The following is a 19,609-nucleotide window of genomic DNA, read 5'->3' as shown; positions in this document are numbered from 1 at the left end:
ACATTTAAGCAGACATAATCAGAACAAATGGTCTCTTTGATGCCCATTAAAAAAAAAAATCTCATCTTCAGGTTTTCTTAGATGGTTCAGAGAAGATTAATGTTTTTCATAGGAATTCTTCAATAAACAAACAAGAAGAATTATCAGAAAGTAATTTTCTTTCTTTGAAAGCTTCCCATTTAAAATCACCAGTAAAATTTTAAAGAGGTAAGCTGATAATCACTTTAAAATCATGGATTCTCCTCCTTACAACACTGCTGGCATGCTCACTGCCCTTAGAGATTAGTTACGTTTCCTTGCTACACTCACAGTCCATCAGCTTAGTAATACACTAAATCTAATTCCAGGAAGGCTCTTTTGCTGAATCCCATTGGCAGAGCATTCAAATCCAAGCAGTAAGAAGTGCTACTATGTCCTCTCCAAGACAGTGGTGCCAGACCAAAACAAACACTCAAGATGGCGAGCAGCCCTCAGAACTCAAAAGCACCAGAGGAACACACCTGTGCTGGAATGAAATCCATTCTGCTGTATGTATCTGTATTTCAAGCATTACACTTGAAAGCACAGGTGTCAGAAGTGCAGGCAAGGAAAAAGTACTTGACAAATAAACAGTCTTTAAGCACAAGAAACAATGAGGACGTTATGGAAGCACTAAGTGCAGTAACCGACTCCAGTTCAGGACAGCTCACAGAAATATACTTTCCCCAACACTGGAAGAAAATATCTGAGAAGTTGTCCCTGCACTGTTGCACAGCCCTAAGTTCCCCATAAACATGGCTGTTGAGTACAGACAAAATATGGATTTTGGTATACATGCACAGGAACACAGGTGTTCTGGCAATTCTTTCCTCTCCTCCAAATATGCCTCTTAAAGAAGCCTATCAGGTTTTGGCTGAATGATTTCAAAGACCATCCAGTTACAGCCCCCTGCCAAGGGCAGGGACACCTTCCACTGGAGCAGGTTGCTCAATGTCCCATCCAACCTGGCCTTGAACACTTCCACGGATGGGGACCCACAGTTTCTCTGGACAACCTGTTCCAGTGCTTCACCACCCTCACAGGAAAGAAGCTCTTGCTAAGAGCTAAACTAAACCTACTCTCAGTTTGAATCAACTTCCCCTTGTCCTGTCACTCCATCCTCTTGTAAATAGTTTCTCTCCATCTTTCCTGCAGACTCCCTTTAGATATTGGAAAGCTGCAATTAGGTCATCCCAAATCATCTTCTATTCCAGGCAGAACAATCCCAATTCTTTCAGCCTCTCCTTGTAGAAGAGAACTTACTATAACACATGCACACTTAACCTTCATACCATCTTATTCCCCCACTTCTTTGAAAACTTCTCACAGGGGTACTCTCCTAAATGATGCCAGATTCACGTAATAAAAATACTACAGCTTTGAAATGATCACTAGAGAAATACAATACCAGGTAAAAGGTTTCCCTAAACTCAGAGAGATGCATATATTAGAGAAGAGGATTTTTTCTCCCTTAAAAAAGGATGAAAAAATTACAACCCACTTATTTTAGAGGCACATAACAGTATTTCCAAAGGGTTAAGCAGTATTTGCATGGCTTCTGAAAGCCCTGCTTTTGAGAAAAGCTTTGCTTTTTGTGTATGTATTTACCATCATAGTTACCTCACAACTTATCTAACGGAGCAGAGGAAAAATCAAAGTAAAATATTGTTTTCTATAGAAAAAGAAAACTTAGCCCAAAGCCTATTAACCAGAAAAAAACATATTTGGTATTTATATGCCCACCTTTCTCTCCATCTTCATCACTAACCATAGCTTCCCAGTCATCCAGACCTCCATCTTCGGTTTCATCATCTTCCTCCTTTTCTTCTGAAACCAAGAAACCCAACACTGAAGTTAAAAAGAAGTCAGTCCAGCAACATATAACATTTTTGGATGCACCTTCTTTTGACATACTGACAACTGCAACTTACAGGTTTGCTGTTACTGTAATTCTATGGCATTATCTCCATGTTCCATAAAAACAAGATGCTGCATACTTAAAAAATAATCTCCAATTCTCTCCACAAAAATCATGGAGTGATTTGCCTAGACAAACTTTCGTGGAAGACAAAGAAAACCTACTCATCTAGTTCCTGTCTGCCTATCAGGCCAATGCCTGCATAATGCCTGACCCACAAACCTGTACACAATCACAATCCTTGCCCAATTAACAGGCACCATGTGTAACAAAGTGGCAGAGCAACAAGAACACAAGTTACAGTAGAATTTTAGCTAGTGAGAATATACAGATTGTCTATAAAAGGAACACCAGGAGCCTCAATAGAATTATACCATGGATTCCAAAAGCATTAAACATATTCCTTCAGCAGGAATTCAGTAAGATTTATGAAAAGACTGCAGCTCTTAGTAAGAGACAAATGGAAAAATGCAAAAGTACAACCCTCTCCAGAAGAGGCATTATACAACATATTTTTGCTGCAGCACCCATATAATAAATTTCAGCTCTCTGAAATGTAGACTACGCTCCACACTGCTAGAATATTAGCTAGCAACCAACATTATGCCAGTGAGCCCTTCTCTTAAGGCAGTGGAATGGCAATCATGAGATAAGTCAAGCTAGAATCACAGGACACATTCAGCTTTGTTGTCAAAAGCTGCATGTTTTGTCAGCATTTGTCTGACTTAAGAATAAAAGTACAAATTGAAACAGTCTCCTTGCTGAGGAAGAAGTCCAGAACAATGTGATTTTGACAAAGCAAGTATTGTGTGTAGGCAAAGATGAGAGCAACAATCTGAAAAACTTGCTGATAACTCAGTTTCACAAGTTAACACATATCCTCTGCATTCACTTGTGAAAGCAAAACATCTGGACTAAAGAAAACAGTCACTGTGAATATTGCACTATCAATGCTAGAAGCAGCATCCTTCCTCCCTACTTCCACCTAACTGTCGACAAAACAGACTTGTAAAAGCAATTGAAAAGTCAAGGGAGTGAATAAGGCACTGAATGTGCTCATTTGAGGTAACTGACTAAGCCAATTGAACACTGGAGCTCACCCAGAACAAGGGACCTTCACACACTCATTTTGAAGCTTCATGCCTTTTACTCCATAAAACGTCATCAGGTCCTCCCTTAAGAAAGGGAAAAAAACCCCAAAACCAGCAACTACCTCAAGACAGGATGGCCATTCAGCCCCATCCAACAAGGTATGATAACTATCATGCAGCACTGACACACAAGCTTAAGTGTTTGAAGCTTATTAGCATTACCACCAACCTGGATCTACAGGCAGAGGAGCCTCCTCTTTCACCGGTGTTTCCAGTTCTACAGCATCTTCAGCTGGGGAAGTTACCTCCACATTTTCTGGAATTGTAAGACAGGAAGTTGGTTGCTACATACTTTCAAAGTGCAAATGGACTGACTGACAGTTACAGCTCCTCCAGCTTATTTGGAAACATTTGGTTTTCTAAGCAGTTGAATAGGTTTATAAGAAAACTCAGTCATTGGCATTAAAAACTCCTCACTTTCTTTAAAAGACAAAGAAAATGAAGTAATACTAGTGAACTACCCACACTTCCCCTACTGTGCCATTAAAAATGAAAACTTAAAAAAAAAAAAAAAAAGAAAAGAAAAAAATTAATGATACCATTCGGATAAGCACCATTTTCAATTCTTTACACACACTCCATAAATTATAAGCAGGCGCATAACCAATGTCAAATTAAAAAAAAAAAAAAAAAAAGAAAAAATAGCTAAGTAAGAAATACATCTGAAATTTTTAAACTAAGGGTTAGTTCTTGTGAAGAGCCACAGTATTCCCCTCAGAGGAAAGTAACAAATCACAAAAGTAAAAAACTGACATGTTTAACCTACATCCAAACCTGTGCAATAAACTCTAAGGTTTCAAAAATGCAAACTCTTTAAACTGCTCTGAACAACTTGCACCCAGGAGCTGAAAACTGGTTTTATATACAAGAAAATAAATGAACAAACTGTCTCCAATTTAAAAGTACTAAAACTAGGATCAATGTCTTTTCATCCTGGGACAAACTCAGACTTAATTATAAGTCATTATTACCTAAGTTACTTTGTATTTGATCTACATATGCACACAAAGCATTCAACATCTCATTAGTAAAAGGCCTTTACATCCTGTACATGTCCAACATTTAGAAAATCTAAACTCTGAAATAAAATTAGCTTAAGATTAGCTGATTTGTTCCAGAAATAGTTCCAGAAATGTGACAGATCAATTAGGTATCCCTATATGCAAACCATACCTTCTTTATTTTCTGGCTGCTGCTGCTTCTTTTTCTTTTTGTCTTCATATATTGGCCTCTTCTTTGGCACAGAGTCTTTAGATGGCACTTCAACACCTGCAAAACAAACAAAAATAATTGTTAAAAGAAAATCCAGGTAATTAATAAACACAAACTTTCGTTTAAATGAGAATACATTTTCCACAATTGGAAGATGAAGGGAGAAAGAGTAGAAAGTAGGTTCAATGCATATTGTATCTCTTTTAAAACTCTGAAGGCAAAAGCTAGAACACCTGAGTGAAGTACAGTTCTTCAGATACTCCTGACTGCTCTCAAAAAGAAGTCAGATAACTGGAGGAAGGGGATGGCAATGAAACAAAAAATAAACAAATCCAATCAGATTCTACGACTGCAGGTTTGAAGTTAGCACAAACGTGCAAAAAACATCACGAACACATATGCCAGTATTAACAATTTAAGATCTGCTATGCAAAATCTCATTTAAAACCTCTCTGTGAATGGTCCTAGATTCAGACAATTTGGATAGTTCACAGGCAGACTCTTCTTAAATGCTTGAGGTTGTTCAGCAGATAACATTTTCCCTTTTGTTGTATGTGGGGAGGTTTGTGGGTTTTGATTTGTTTAGTTTGTTTGGATTTTGGTTTGTTGTTAAGTTTTTTAAATTTTACAATACTGATGGTTTCAGGTATTAAAATAATGCCACGTTCAATTCACCAGCTTTTGCCTCACGAGGAAGTGGGTGCTGTAATACATGAAGGGATTCTATCAAAACCCTAAGTTTGGTGCAAAGACAAATTAAAAACTGAATTACTGCTGCACATTCAAATTATTTTTCAGGTACTGACTGATTTATATTGCAGATTTGACAAAAATTGGGTTGTAGGGGCACATAAATAGAAAGATTCTAATAGCTACAGCAACAAGCAAGACAAAACAGCCTTGTATGTTTAAGAGCTCCAAGCATTTTACTAGCTACAAAGACACCTACATTTGTATATTCACCTACCAGTAAAGTGTCAGATAGTGTACTAGACAAATACACTCAGCACTCACAAATTACTTTCTTTTTTAAGTCACAAACCAGTAACCAAGGACAATTTAGGACATTTTACTTACAACATACTGGACAATTTTACTTCATTCCAATGGAGATTATATTTCACAGAAAAGCAGGAAAGCTCTTACATACTCCTGGTAAATCCCAGAGAAAAATGTGTCTTCTCTGTGGTGTTCCTCCATGGTTTTTGAAGGAAAACAGTGCCCTTGCCTAACTGAGTGTGCGGATTAATTCAACAAGATCCAGATCACTGGGCTTACAAGACCCTCAGCACAGCCCATGTGCTTTTTCTGGCCTTTAGACTTCTTTACCACTTCTTTAAGTGCTTTTTCCTAAGTTCCACAAGTAACATCTTTTAAACTGCAAGTAGACTGTATTAAAAAGTTGGATATTCAAAGTGAAAGATAAAAATACAGGCACTTAAACCTACTTAAAAAATAATGGGGAAGGGAGAGCACGCACTGCCTGCCTAGACAACAGAGCAGCTTTACATGGAATCACCCACTCCTTGCCCTCCTAGCTCCACATAGGAAAAAAAAAATAAACACAGACCAAAAATGGATATAAAGTTTGGTTGGGTTTTTTGGTTCGGTTTGGTTTTAAATATTACTAAACTTTACTGCTTACCCTGAGCTTGGAGTAGTTTAAGAGTAGCCTCTGCTCTGGCTCTGGCTTCTCGCTGAGCTTTTGTTAAAAGCTTTCCCTCCTTCTTCAAACGCTCCTTCCTCTCTTTTTCCTTCTGTTTCTTTCTTTCTTTCCTCTCTTGCTCTAATCTCTCCTAGAAAAAGATAAATAAACATGAAGAAACTCTAAAGCATGTGTTAACACTGCAACTTTAAAGCATGCTTTACACAAATGCTGCCCAAGTGTATTCTGTGTACAAGAAACATACTAAGGATTAATTCACCAACGCAAGCAGACAAATCAAGGGGACTCCCTCCCTTATTCTATCCTCAGAGTGCGATATACAGTACCTCCTCTTTGCGTTTTGCTTCAAGTTCCTCCAGTCGTCTGATGCGTTCTTCCTCCTCTCTTTTTGCCCTTTCCTCCTCCTCTTTCATTTTAGCCAAGGCCTCTTGCATGGCTTTAACTGTGGCTTTACTGGGACCCTTCTTTTTCTCTTTCTCCTTCTCTTTTTCTTCTTTCTCACCTTTCTTTTTTTTCTTGTCTTTTTTCTTTTTGTCCCCTTCATTGTCATCAGCTACAGAAAAAAGAGGCATACTTTCAAAGACCCCAGAAATTTCAAAGATACTTTAAGTACAATTTATGTTTTAAATATGATAAATAACATCAAATGAAAAATATTTTCACTGGCTTCTACATAAACATTTCATAATGAAAACAATAAAACTCTTAAGTCATGGCCTGAAGTCTTAAAGTATCAGAATAAGAGAGAACTGAAAAAATACTCTTGCAATGCAGAACTGTAATCACCATCCTGTAATGAGAATTCACCATCTGGCTTGTTTTCCCACGTACCTGAACAAACTACAGGCCAGAAAACACAGCCACCTGTGAGCCAACACAGAGAGGCAAACAAGTCTACCAAATTTCTAGTATTCACAATTCAAAATAAACCAACAAACTATCCTCACTGCCTGGTACCTCTCTGGCCTTACAAAAACTACGGTATTTAAATTACAGTATTAAAAACCATGTTACACACCTTCTGCTCCTGCAGCAGTGTCTCCTTTCTCTCCAGGGACTGCTGTAACTTCAGAAGCCTTCTCTTCAGCTTTTTTTAGAGATTCCTTTGGCCTTGCTGGTTCTTTACCACCTTCTAATTCTTCCTTCTCTTTCTGCTTCCTCAATTTGGCTTTTTCTTCTTCGCGTTTTTTTCTTTCACGTTCTTTTTTTTCTGCCTTCTTCTGAGCCACTGTTTTTACTTTGAATGAAGGTTCTTCTTCATCATCCCCACTCTCTGCAGCAGGAGCAGACTTTGGCTTTTGGTTTTTCTTTTGTCCTTTTCTAGATTGGGAAACGTCATCTGATTCATCACCACTCTCGCCGGTAGACACTCCTCCCCCACGCTCTTTGCTTTTCTTAATGTTAGTATCATCTTCTTCTGATAAATCGTGTTTTTTATTTGACTTCTGAGTTTTCCCTTTGCTTTTCTTAAGCTGTGTCTCATGATCATCATCATCACTGCCAGAAAGTATGTCTTGTTTTGCTTTCTGACTTTTTTTAGATTTTTTATCTCTATCTTCCACTTCCTCACTGTCATAGTCATTTTCCAGATTGGCTTTTTTACTCTTTCCTTTTCTTTTTTTATCTTGTTTTGATAAGCTTTCGTCATTGTCATTTTCAACCTGGTAATTAAACAATTCAATAATCAGCCATGAACAATTACTTGCCATCATGAATTAAGAAGTAGCATTGAGATACATCAAGAAAAACCTCTCGTATCGAACACAAAGTTTGAAAGCAATAACTGTTCCTGCTCAGTGTACCATACTTCAGCCCACAATTAAGATTTATTCTGATTGGCTTTGTATAATTATCAGCATGAAGATGTGGCTTTTTTTGTGATTGACTTTACTACGAAAATATGATAAAATATAATTAAAAGAACACGCTAGCTGCACGTTTCACATAGGATCTCCAACTACACTGCAACACTAGAAGTTTTCTGGGACAGAAGTGTCTCATATTTTACTATTTCCTATCAAAAGCCCAGTGTTCACCTTTCCTGTAGAAGGTTGTTCCCTGTCAACTTTCCCTCCTTGCGCCTCTATTGACAGTTCCTCCAGCTCCTTCAGGATATCATCTTCACTAAAAGAAGAAAGAAGTTAGGGCACTTCAGTAACTGAGTTTTTGGATAATGGAATAAGATCAGGCAGGTGGAAAAAACCCCAAACTTACTCAAAATCTTGTTTCTTCTTCTCTTTCTTCTTTTTGCCTTTGGATTTCTGAGGCTCCTGATCCTTTGCAGCTCCTGCACCTTCTATCTCAGCGGCAAGGGCATCAATATCAATATCATCTTTTGCACTAAAATGAAAAAGGAAAGCAGGGTTATCAGTAGTTCAAACGTTAAGTTTACATTAGTAAAAGCCATCTGAATAAAAAAAAAGTTTCAAAATGCAAAATCAACCACAAAACATGCAATGCAGGAAAAATGTTCCATGTTTAACAAACAATTATGCACTGTTATCTTATTCCACTCAGTAGGAAGGGAAGGAAAAAACCTTCACACATGATCTGCTTGAAGGGAGGTGGTACAACAAAACGCATTCGGTTCTTGCAACCCCGACTTTAAAAGAACCCTGTGCATTTTGATGTAACTTCTTGGAGGAACGTAACTAGACTGTTTGACTTTAGTCCTCCAAATATGAGTTGTCTGGCCCTTCAAATCACAGCTGCCAAAGACAGAAAAGCACTCACCACAATCAAAGTGTAAAAATGAAGCACAAATTCACAACCAGGGGATCCTACTAAGAGGTATTTATTTGCTCCTTCAAACACCCTTTAGCAAACAAAAAAACTACTGTATTTTTATTTAGCAACTAAGTGAAAGTTCTTTACAGCTTCCAAGTCACAATAATAGTGGCCGAAGATTTGCCATCAGACTAAAAATTTTATCTTTCAAGAAAAGAAGTCACACGGATTAACAGAGCTCAGCCCCAAGCCAGACGTTAAAGAAGATCATAAAAAATACCAATGTAGTTGGCAAGCAATGATTTGTACCACTTGCCTTAGTATTACCTCTCTGAGGCCTAAAGAAAGCCAAAAGAACTTTTTGTCCAGACATTTTACCACCTCATCACACTGACAGTACAATTGTAAGAAAGGAGACTTACTTATTCCATGCTTCACACAGAGCTTCAGTACTCAGATCAAACCTGGTCTGATGCTACTTTTACCACAACTCGCAGTTTCAAAACCCATTTAATCAACAAGCTGTTAATATTTCATTTAAATGCCTCTGAGATAACCGGGCAGAAAACTGTTGGTTTACAATTTCACTGTCTCATTTATCAGCACCCACTGAGGATAAATCAGCCAAAGGCTGACTCACCAAATACCCAAAACTACATCCAGAAAACAACAGAAAAAAATATCTTCCAGATTCAGGACTTTCAAGATATCAGCAAATCCTAAACTACCAGAGCTTCATTCATGCCAATTTATAAATCCAGAAGTTGAATCTTAATAAAGAAAAGCAAGTATTCAATTATTCAGCTACACATTCTAAAGTTCAGTAAGTTTAAGTTGCGGTTCTCTGCAAAAGGGAAAGGACTAGATCCTTTTGCACGTGAATGTTGACATTAACAAACATTTTATCCAACATATTGGGAATATGCAAGTCACCAAAAACTGTCTACATGTGACAACAGCACAGCTAAGCAACAAAGTACATAATTTCTTTAAAGGCCAAGATTGATTATTTGTATTTGTAAGACTTTATATTTTCTTCTGGGTAGACTGAACAAACCAAATAAAAAGCAGCACAACAAAGTACCTCACAGTACAGCACCTGTATTGCCAGAGATACTTTTAGTCAAGAGAAAAAAAAACACACCTAAAATATACCTACTAACACTCCCTCACGTGCTGACTTGATCTGTAATACACTTGTCAAAAGAAATGTATCTCTTAAATAGTGCAAGACCTCTAAAGTATTCCTCGTCTTCCTCAAGAGAAAGTATACATTTTGGCCGTTTTCACTCTAGGATGATGTGATGTTTCAGCAATTAAAGTGCCATTTTTATAAGCAGTTTAACTGGCTAAATATCAGGGGTAACAGCTGAAATAAAAATGCCACTCACTTCTATACTTAGAATTAAAGCCCTAACGTCAGGCTAATAACTACATAATATCCAGGCCTATACATAGGCCCTCAGACTTGTTCTTGCATTATTCATCATTAATTGATAAATATCAAGTTTACTAAGCACACTTGCTTACCTCCTTTTCCTCTAGGAGTTGATGGAGGAGACTGAGTCATATCCAAGCTTGAAGTAGTTTGGAAACACCAAAATACATGCTCTACTACTACATCTCCCAAGGCTGTCCTGCTCCCTTACTACAGGACCTTAACCACGTGGTTGTTCAGATACTAACGCACCAGGCATCTAAACAGGTCATATTTTACACAGATATTACCCAAGGCTGAATTTTCACACTGCAGTTTAGCAGAAAGTTAGGTCCAAACAAAACACATGGGGTTTTTGCTACAAGCAAAGAAGATGTCTGTGGTACCTCATGTTTTCCGGGGCACAGGCTTTAAGAAGATAAGGTTTTATTTGCTATTAAATCAACTCTCCTCAACTGAAGTTTGAAGAAGAAAACTTCCTTACTGAAAAAAAAAAATCTCAAACACTGAAAAAAACTATTTGACACACATTAAGCTTTAACACCCACCAACAAGAACAGTTTAGGAATAGTAATAATAATAATAATAATAATAACAACAACAATAATAATAATAATAATCCAGCTGTCACAATAGCAACATCAATACAAAAGCCTTTCCAAACTTGGCTTTCATCATTAAGTTTCTGAAGAAATGGTCAATGGTCTCTGACCTAAAAAAACAAAAAAACAAAAAAACCCAAAAAAACAACCCACAACAACAAAAACAACCAACCAACCAATTTACTAACAAGTGACAGAGCAACCTTCAAATATTTGAGCCTCACTGAAGTAAGAAGTAAAATTAAGGCTGCGTGCAATTATAAATACAACTATAATTTGTATAATTAAAAGAAAATTAAGAAGGTGCTCCCTTCACTCCTGGGAGATTCTTATTCTTTTTTATAAGGAACCCACTACACTTAGATACATAACATGTATCACATTTCCTATGGGCATTGTTGGATACTCCACAGAACTTTTTCTTGTGAAGGGTTTTAAGCAGTCCCCCAACACACATTTCAGAAACCCAAGCTTTCTTGCAGGAAGCTCCTTCTCCAGGATCTCCAAAAGGTCTCCACTCAGCCTTTACTAGGGTCCAACCCTAAGAGGGCCTGATGCAAGAGCCTGAAAGGACCGGAATGCTCAGGTGGTTTTCAATTTTGACCTCAAACTACTTTTGCATGAGGACTTCATAAACAGATTTCACAGCCTCACTACCTTAGACCATTCAAGCTCATAATGTTTTGCACTAAAAAAAACCCCTCACATTTCCCCAACACAAGAGACTCAAGCAGATCTGGAAAACAAAGCACTGCTGCACTGCAGAGAAGGAGTTATATCCCTGATTTTCCTTTGTTTCACAGGTGAAGCGTAAGCCACCTCTGTTAGTCACAAACTTTGATTACAGCCTCTATTTTTGCTGCCAGATGTAAAAAGAGTTTTGATATTGCTAAAGCAGGTTTCAATGCATTAAATTACAGCAGGAATTAGGTGTGTGTACTTCACTCAAACCTAAACAAGCAGTTTTCAAAAAAATGGCTGCAGACATTTTTCCATAGAGATCTGTGCCTAAAATAGGGCAAAATTCTGCAGTGGGAAAAGACAAGTCACACTAATCAAAGGAAAGTGCAGTAATCAATAACACATACACAGAGATCACTACACTTCATACAGCAAACAAAATATTTTTTCTTTAGAATTACATCATTAATCAAAAAGAAAAAGTGCTTGGCATTTTCCCCTACACAATTTGACTGTCTTCTGCCATTTAAGCAGGATTACAGTAATGTGAATCTTAAAAATAGCACACAGAAACATTTACATACTTTATACTGAAAAAATATTTACCTTAATGCCCTAGAAATTACATTAAGAACTCAACTGCTTCCCAAAGTGTTTCAGTACAAGTTGTCTGCACAGACTAATGAAAACCTGTATTACAAGGGAGAAGCCACTTAAGGATAGATTCCTGAATATTCACTGGGTCACAAGTTAAATGCTGTGCTAACACAACATACGGTACCAAGCCAGGATCAAATATACCCAGATCATCCCAAGTAAGCCCAAGTAAGTGTCTGGAGATTTTTAAGACAGACATGGGCAACAGAAGAAGATGTTCAGTAACATCTCTCACACAAACAAAGCAATCAAATCAGGCCACTAACAGAAATTGAGACCCAAAACACAAACTAAGTTGCTCATGTTACATGTTAAACAAAAATGTTCAACAACAAATAAAGCTACAATTCCAAATCCTGCCTATAAGAGGAAGAATGAAATTTCTTTCAGTGTGAAGATGAAAACAGCTAGGAAATAAAAGAGCTGTCGCCTACCGCTGCTCAGTCAGATGTACAAAGACATCCAGTAGCTCTGCTATTTATAAGATCCCACACAGTTGCAAGCTATTGAGTCAGAGAAGGGAAAAAATCTTGTGACTGACAGATGCACAGTCTGTAGGAAAAAAAACCCCAAACTGTTGTGTTTCTCTTGCTGTTACAGCAAGGAAACCATATTGAAGACTAGAAATAGTGTTTAAAAACAAACAAACCAACCTCTCAGCTAATACACTGCATCTGCCAAAAAATACTAAAAACACCTTAAGGTGTTGGGCTTATTTTATTTGAGGGGGTGTTTGTTTTTTCTAAACATGAGAAACAAGCACAGCTTTGGATCAAGTTCGTTGTCTGACGCAATGGCCTGCAACAGCCAGAACTAGAAATTCACTGTGGAAGCCATCTGGATACCAGAGTTGACCCTAAAACAAACTCTTACTTACAGATGCTGAAATTCATGTTAATCCTAGTGTTCACATTCTAGGGTTTACTCTAGTCTTTTACAGACATGCTTTCTCATTTTGCTTAAAAAACAAAACCCTCACACAGTGAAGTTCACTATTTCTAATACTTGTTCACAATTAGCAAGATGTATTTTTAAATTCTGAAGTTCCACTATTTCTTTCAGTCTACAATATTACAGGTGTTCATAAGTGCACCACTTATGGAAGAGATGCTATCATGCTCCAAATCAAGATTTAAACTTACAATTCTCAAATAACAAAAAATATCAATGCTCCCTAAAAAAGTACATCAGAACAGTTACAAGTACACTTTAACTGTTTATCACTTCTCTCTTCCATGGAAGGTTAAAAACTTACTTCAGATACTGACATAGTTAATATAATCATCATTAAGGGATTTTCATAGTGTGAACTTGCCATACTAAGGACAGATACTGTCTGTAATACAATCTCCATAACAGACAAATCTAGGCATGGAAATTTGAAATACTTCCTTAGCAGTGCCCAGGAAAACAAAGCCAAATCCAGGAAGACAGTACCCAAGCTACTAAAATAAGAGTTAATAAGCATTTCTTTTTCTTTGCTCAGTGAACTTCTGCAGCTAAAATGCATAATTGCCGTTCCTTGCCAACCAAACTCCGCCAGCTTTCCATGCCAGTTCTAGTGAAGGAAAGCTGACCAGGAGCATTTCATGTAACACACAAGCTGGTTATATTAACAAGACCACTAGCAAACATGTTTTCCTCCTATGCTTTTTTTAAGACTACACACAATTAGGACTCCCAGTACACTTATTACAGTGCCTACAATACATATCCCCAAACACAGAGGAAAAACTTGATTATAAGCTGGCACCATGCAGCTACACGTGACAGAGGTGGCATCCTGATTACGCAGCAGTGAGATAAAGGGCAAAGAAAAACTACTAATCCATTCATGAACTGAAGGAGTGCAGCAATAGGATTATACAAAGCAGCTGAGTTGCCCTCATTCATATCAATTTGACTCTATGGAAATTAGGTAAATGAAACTGCAGAAATTAAATGGAAGAATTCAGCTTAAAATGAGACAAGCCCTGAACTACTGGAAATCCAACTTCCAGCTTTGCAAACAAAGTCAACACGATAACACTGTCCTGCTGAAACCAAAACTAAAGTGTTCACACAGACTAAAAAGTTACAAGCACTTTTTCATCCATTGCACTGAGCGACAAACATGATTACTTATGCTTGCCCTCATCTTACAGATAACATGCTAACTCAAATCATGCCAAAATCTTTTACCTAGGATTGGTTTTCAGCTGTCTCTATGAAGCTGAAACATAAGAAAACACTGTACAATCAGAAACAGACTGAAACAAAGAAACTAAACTTTCATGTGAAAGGGGCAGCAGAGTCAGCAAGTTGACACAGCAAGAAAGTTGCATCACTGCTGTGAACTCACTGCCCACATTCCTGCATAATCAGAACTCATTTTTGCTGAGGCAACCTTGGAGTTATTTCATCAGTTAATGACACCAGCTCTTCTAACCACCTTCAAAGGAACATCACTGTCATTAAGTAATTTTCTTTGCTTAAGAAAAAAAAGCCCTTGACCTTCAAAAAGACAAGAGAAGCTGAACCATCTTTTCATGTGTTTGGTTTTGCAGAATTTTAGACCAAGAAAAACGAATACCTCTAGAGAGATCTTTATCATTGTTTCCCTAGAGCACCTTATCCATCCTCCACGTATGTGAGTCGTAAACCCAAAAATAAGATGCATTTCTAAATACAACATTATCCAAAACCAGCAAGTTACCAATGCTGAAGGACATACTTGTAGTTGTTTTCACCTGCAGTTTTAAGATTGTTTGAAAGACAGAATGCCAGCTCAAGTTCTTCTAGATCAACTGGTTTATACTGTGCCAAAACATAAGCCACTTTGGAAGTAATCATTTAATTGTTCAAAACCTCACATCACCAACTTGTTCTTTAAGTGGGTTATGAAATGAAAACTGCAGGCATCTGCTGGCTCAGCAAGGCTATTCAAAGCATGAAAACAAAGCCCTGGCCTTTTTCTCATTTTAGCCTATCAAAGTACATCAACACCACAAGCTTCTTTTTTGGTTTTCTTTTTTCCTCCAATGAAAACATTTAACTTACATATGACTGAGGCAGTTTGAAATTCAGGAAAGAATAAACTGTGCTCCTTTCTCAGCCCAGAAAATGAAGGAGTGTCCACATGAGCACCAGCTATGCAACCCGCCACTGGTGCTGAGAGTGCTTAACGAATAAAAATAAAATCACCCCAAAAATAGGGCACACTCCTCTTGCCTCTTCTCAAACTAGAGTGTATGGGAGGGAGGAATTGACTTCCTTGCCCATTCCCAGCCACCCTTCCCCTCTCATCAGCTCGCAATCCTGTGGCCACAAGTGCACGCAGCAAACTCTTTCTGTGCGGATGAAAACACACCCCTGATCTGCACTGTGGGCCCATGAGCACGGCATGCACTGCGATGGAGGCAGGTGCCGCTGGCAGCTGGGGACAGCAACAGTGACACCACAGGGTCTGAAATGTCCAGCGGCGCAGCTGAGCTGAGGGTTGTGTGGAACTACAGCTCTGTGGTTTTTCATAGATGAGGGAAGCTGCTGAACCTCCCTAATTACACAAGAGAGCAAGGAAGTAAAATCTGACTAAAAGGGTAATTGCTTTTCATTCAGGCTCCCAAGACAATGATTCCATTATTAATATTAAAGAGTCATGCCTTCTCTTTCAAGTTTGGCTGGGGAAAAAGAGTGGCATAACTATCAGCTAAGCAAAACCTTCTGAAAAAAAGATGGAGAGCTACACCTTTAACCCAAACAGATTCTAGAAAAATGAGAAGTTTCCTTTATAACTCAGATTAAAAAAATTTTAAAAAAGCAACAAAACATACACCAAACCAGTTGAACAGACAACCAAAAAAAATCATCAAAGGAAAAAAAAAGCACACACCACAACCCCCCAACCTAAAATTCCCATTTAAACAAAGATATAGCAAAACTTCAAGATAAAAAGCTCCTGTTGTGGCTAGTAGCTAGCAGCACGGCTCTCTGGAATAAAGCAGCTCCTCAAAGCTCAGTTTATGTGTTTACATCTCAAGAGAATAAGATGACTAAAAGCATGGAACGTGAAACAGTAAGTAAAAAGCTAGCATTCAGTCTTCCCTGAAGAAGTTCTTTTGGTTGTATTTATTTAAGAAAAGTGCAAAGACAATAGAAACTACCACCAAGCTCAGTGCTTCAAAACTTCTATATCCTACACATCTCACTGTATAAAATCAAAATTCATCACAAAAACACCATTTAAAACAACTTCAGAACTACACTTTACACTGCCTATAATCCTGAAGAGAAACAATGTCCACCTACATTAGCTATAACTCAAACCAATATTTCATCTTGCAGCACATATTTAAAGAAACATATTTCAGGCTTTCAGAAGTCTTCAGAGAACTGAAACAACAGATTCTGCAATTCCTGATGGCTTGCAATGTACTGTTTTCATACTTTTCATAAACAGTAGTTACACATGAGATTTAGATGCCATCATGAAGATAATGAAAAGAAGAAAGATTTTGACAAGAAAAGCTGCTTCTTACAATCTCCCCAGTGTAGTGTGGTGTCTTTTGGTTTATGCTGCCCTTACCACAAATATTTCATGATCCTTATAGACTTTTTACAATGATGCTTTGCTTTAAAATAAAATCCAACAAGTATATATAGTTTTTGTGTAAATATGAAACGCCTGTGTCAAAAACTTTAAGTTTGGGGGGAATAGAAATATACATCTGCACAGACAGGACAACAAAGTTCTGTAATAGTGAATTTATTTTACATTCATTCACTCCATCTTTCAGTACAAAATCTTCCATCTTCCAGATGAGACTGGAAAAACAGGGATTTCAAGGGTTTATCAGCTGTTCTCCTTGACAGAGCTGCAGAAAGCTTTGCTTGTGGAAATATTTTTGAGAAGCAGATAACTTACAATGACACTCTGGTGTACAGAATGTTTCCAAACTACCTTCTAGCCTTCACAGAACTTCCCTACACAACACTGAGAAGATTTACTTAACACACTAACAGAAAAGGAACCAAACAGACTGAGTAGTAGCCAATACCAGACAGAAAGCAATACATAGCATCAGTAAGATCACTGTAAGTCTTACGTTAGCAGCTGTGTTCACTCTTGGCTGCAGAATCACAGCCAGCACCTATTATTTCTAAAGCAATAAGCATGAATGATCAGAGTGGAATGCCTAGGCAACAGGTCACATTATTAAAGGGCAGAAGAATAAACACAGCTAAATACTACCTATTGGAAGCTAAGGAAAACTATGAAGAGAAAAAGAAGGCGGCTTAAAGCTCGGAGAAGAGGAAAAACACATGAAAAGCTAACACCTTCAAAGGGAAAGACCCATATTCTAGGCGAGCAATAATCTGTAACAGAGTACACAGCACACTCACTAGGAAGCCTACAGCAGCAATTTGAGGCTCAGATTCAAAGCAGAGTTCTGCAGTTTATAACAGCCTTTCTTCACACACATTAAAAAAAATCCTTAACTAAACTCCAAAGACAGTAGGCTAGAACCTTGACATACCTTCTGCCGTTAAAACCATATCAAAGAACCAAAGCATAACACTCCTCCCAAAAGGAGCTAGACTATACATCAGAGCACCTGTTCTTTAATTAAGAAAGCTTGAAGACTCAGATACCTCATGTTTGTATTGAAATATTTGCTATGAAATTTCATTTGAAAATGAGTGATCACCACAAACACAAAAATTCCAAAGAGGAAACAATTAAAGGAACTTCCCTGTGGGTTAGGAGCTATTTTGACCAAAGACATTCTCTACCAGTATGAAGCACCTAACACCTCAAAGTGACCATGTATCTGACCATTCTAGATACATATGTTCTTCACTGGCCCATACACAGCAATCACGCAGCAGGAGTCCCTAACAGAGTTCCAGAAGGGCATAACAGCAGTGCTGCTATAGTATGAACAGATTTGTAGCATTCAGGTAATAATCTGTACTCATAACAGGCATTTATGTCTTGCATTTTCATTCTTTTCCTGTTCGTCACAGCTATCATCTCAGCGTCGTTACAGAAACAGGGTATAAGTACACCAGGACAAAACTCATCCTCGGCCTCATTTCTCAGCACACTTCCCGGGCACACACCAACACTCATTGTATGACTGCTACCATACCCACAGAAACAGGGGAGGAGGAAACTCCACTACAGGAGGCAAAGCTATGGCAGTGAGGGGAGAAAAGCAGAGCCAAGATCACTTGTACCTTACATAATCTGTCTCTGTGTGTCGAGCAGAAAATCTCCTTCCTGTCACCACATCAATTCTCAAACAAATATTCACAGCATAAACATAACCACCTGCATCTTCCCACATGCTTCCTCTGCACAAGTTGTGCCCATGAGCTGCCACATGCTTTGGGAGCTGCAGCCAAAAAGGGTATAAGGGACTGTACCTGTAACATAACTGCTGGGAAAAAAAAGAGAGGAAAAGGAGAGAATAAATAACACTGCACTATATGGCACAGAACTGAAGATGCAGCAAGCAAATCCAACTGCAAGCCTTTGATTACGCAGCCCCATTCCTCTCTCACTTTACCAGAAATGGAGGGGAGACTGATTGGAGGGGGATTTTGGAACTCCAAATTCAAGCCAGAGATGCAAACATGCAGTACATCCTCTCTCTCAGGGGAATTTGATATTCACAAGGATGTCATCTAGAACCAAGACCACCAGAAGAGGAAAGTTACCTCTGCAGGTAACACCTGTTCCAAAACACCACTGGCCTTCCAGGTCCATCCTCACTTCCATCCCTCAAACTGCCTGCTATAAAACACAGCCAGTGTAACAGTCCTGTCCTCTTTTCTCAAACACACCCCTGTTTGTATTCTTCTTGCACACCATCCCTCTCCCAGCCATACAACTGCGTAGCCCTGTGACAGTGACACTGCTAGGAGCAACTCCTAAGCTCAGTACCGCATTTGCAGGACCTGAGGACTAAAGCCCGTCAAGGCTTACTTTGGCTGAACTTCTGACCTGCCTGCAACTGTTCCTTGATTTAGCTGTGACAGCAATTTCTCTGTTAACCAGGTGCCCAGGCCTAACTGATTCTACTTTTGTTTACCTAGGCACGCTGCAACCATAGCTTCATACAGAATCAGTGACAAACAGTCACTGCACAGAATGAGAATTCACAAGTCCTCAACAATAACGTAGTGTAGAGAAATACAGGCCTGGTATGGGAGCAGTGGCCTTGAGAAGGGAAGAGACAGGACACAGTGGGGCACAGGCATATGGGATAACAGAGACGGCCTCTATAGACCCGGCACAGGACAGCACACAACTTGAGAGACGCTGGCTAAAAGAAACACAGACCTGAACAAAACTGGTTTTAGGAGTAACAAACAAGAAAGAAATAGTATTTAATGCACAGTGCCTTTCTCTTATTTAGATGTATTGTGCAGCTAACCAATGGAGGTAGCTAACCACAGAGCTTCATGGAATAATCAGTGAAGAGCAAAGTCTTATTAACAAGCACATAAAAATGATCTCAAGTGGCTCCTAGAGTGAGCAAGATGAAACCACAA

At 38.4% G+C, this 19,609-nt stretch overlaps 1 protein-coding gene across 2 annotated transcripts in view; it reads right to left on the bottom strand.

Moving 5' to 3' along the window:
* The window catches only part of EIF5B (eukaryotic translation initiation factor 5B), a 35,965-nt gene that overhangs the window by 14,638 nt on the left and 1,718 nt on the right, over window positions 1-19,609 (bottom strand). For both annotated transcript variants that reach the window (XM_063392575.1, XM_063392576.1), the window contains exons 2-9: window positions 8,180-8,305; window positions 8,002-8,089; window positions 6,984-7,626; window positions 6,292-6,518; window positions 5,945-6,095; window positions 4,261-4,356; window positions 3,257-3,343; window positions 1,762-1,845 (exon numbers count right to left, since the gene is read on the bottom strand). In XM_063392575.1, the coding sequence (XP_063248645.1) occupies window positions 1,762-1,845; window positions 3,257-3,343; window positions 4,261-4,356; window positions 5,945-6,095; window positions 6,292-6,518; window positions 6,984-7,626; window positions 8,002-8,089; window positions 8,180-8,305 (1,502 nt within the window). The remainder of the gene's footprint in view (window positions 1-1,761; window positions 1,846-3,256; window positions 3,344-4,260; window positions 4,357-5,944; window positions 6,096-6,291; window positions 6,519-6,983; window positions 7,627-8,001; window positions 8,090-8,179; window positions 8,306-19,609) is intronic.

Source organism: Prinia subflava, chromosome 3 (assembly GCF_021018805.1).
Source record: "Prinia subflava isolate CZ2003 ecotype Zambia chromosome 3, Cam_Psub_1.2, whole genome shotgun sequence".
Classification (NCBI taxonomy): domain Eukaryota; kingdom Metazoa; phylum Chordata; class Aves; order Passeriformes; family Cisticolidae; genus Prinia; species Prinia subflava.
The sequence above is the reverse complement of the archived record's forward strand: the minus strand, read 5'-3'. Positions and strand labels throughout refer to the sequence as shown.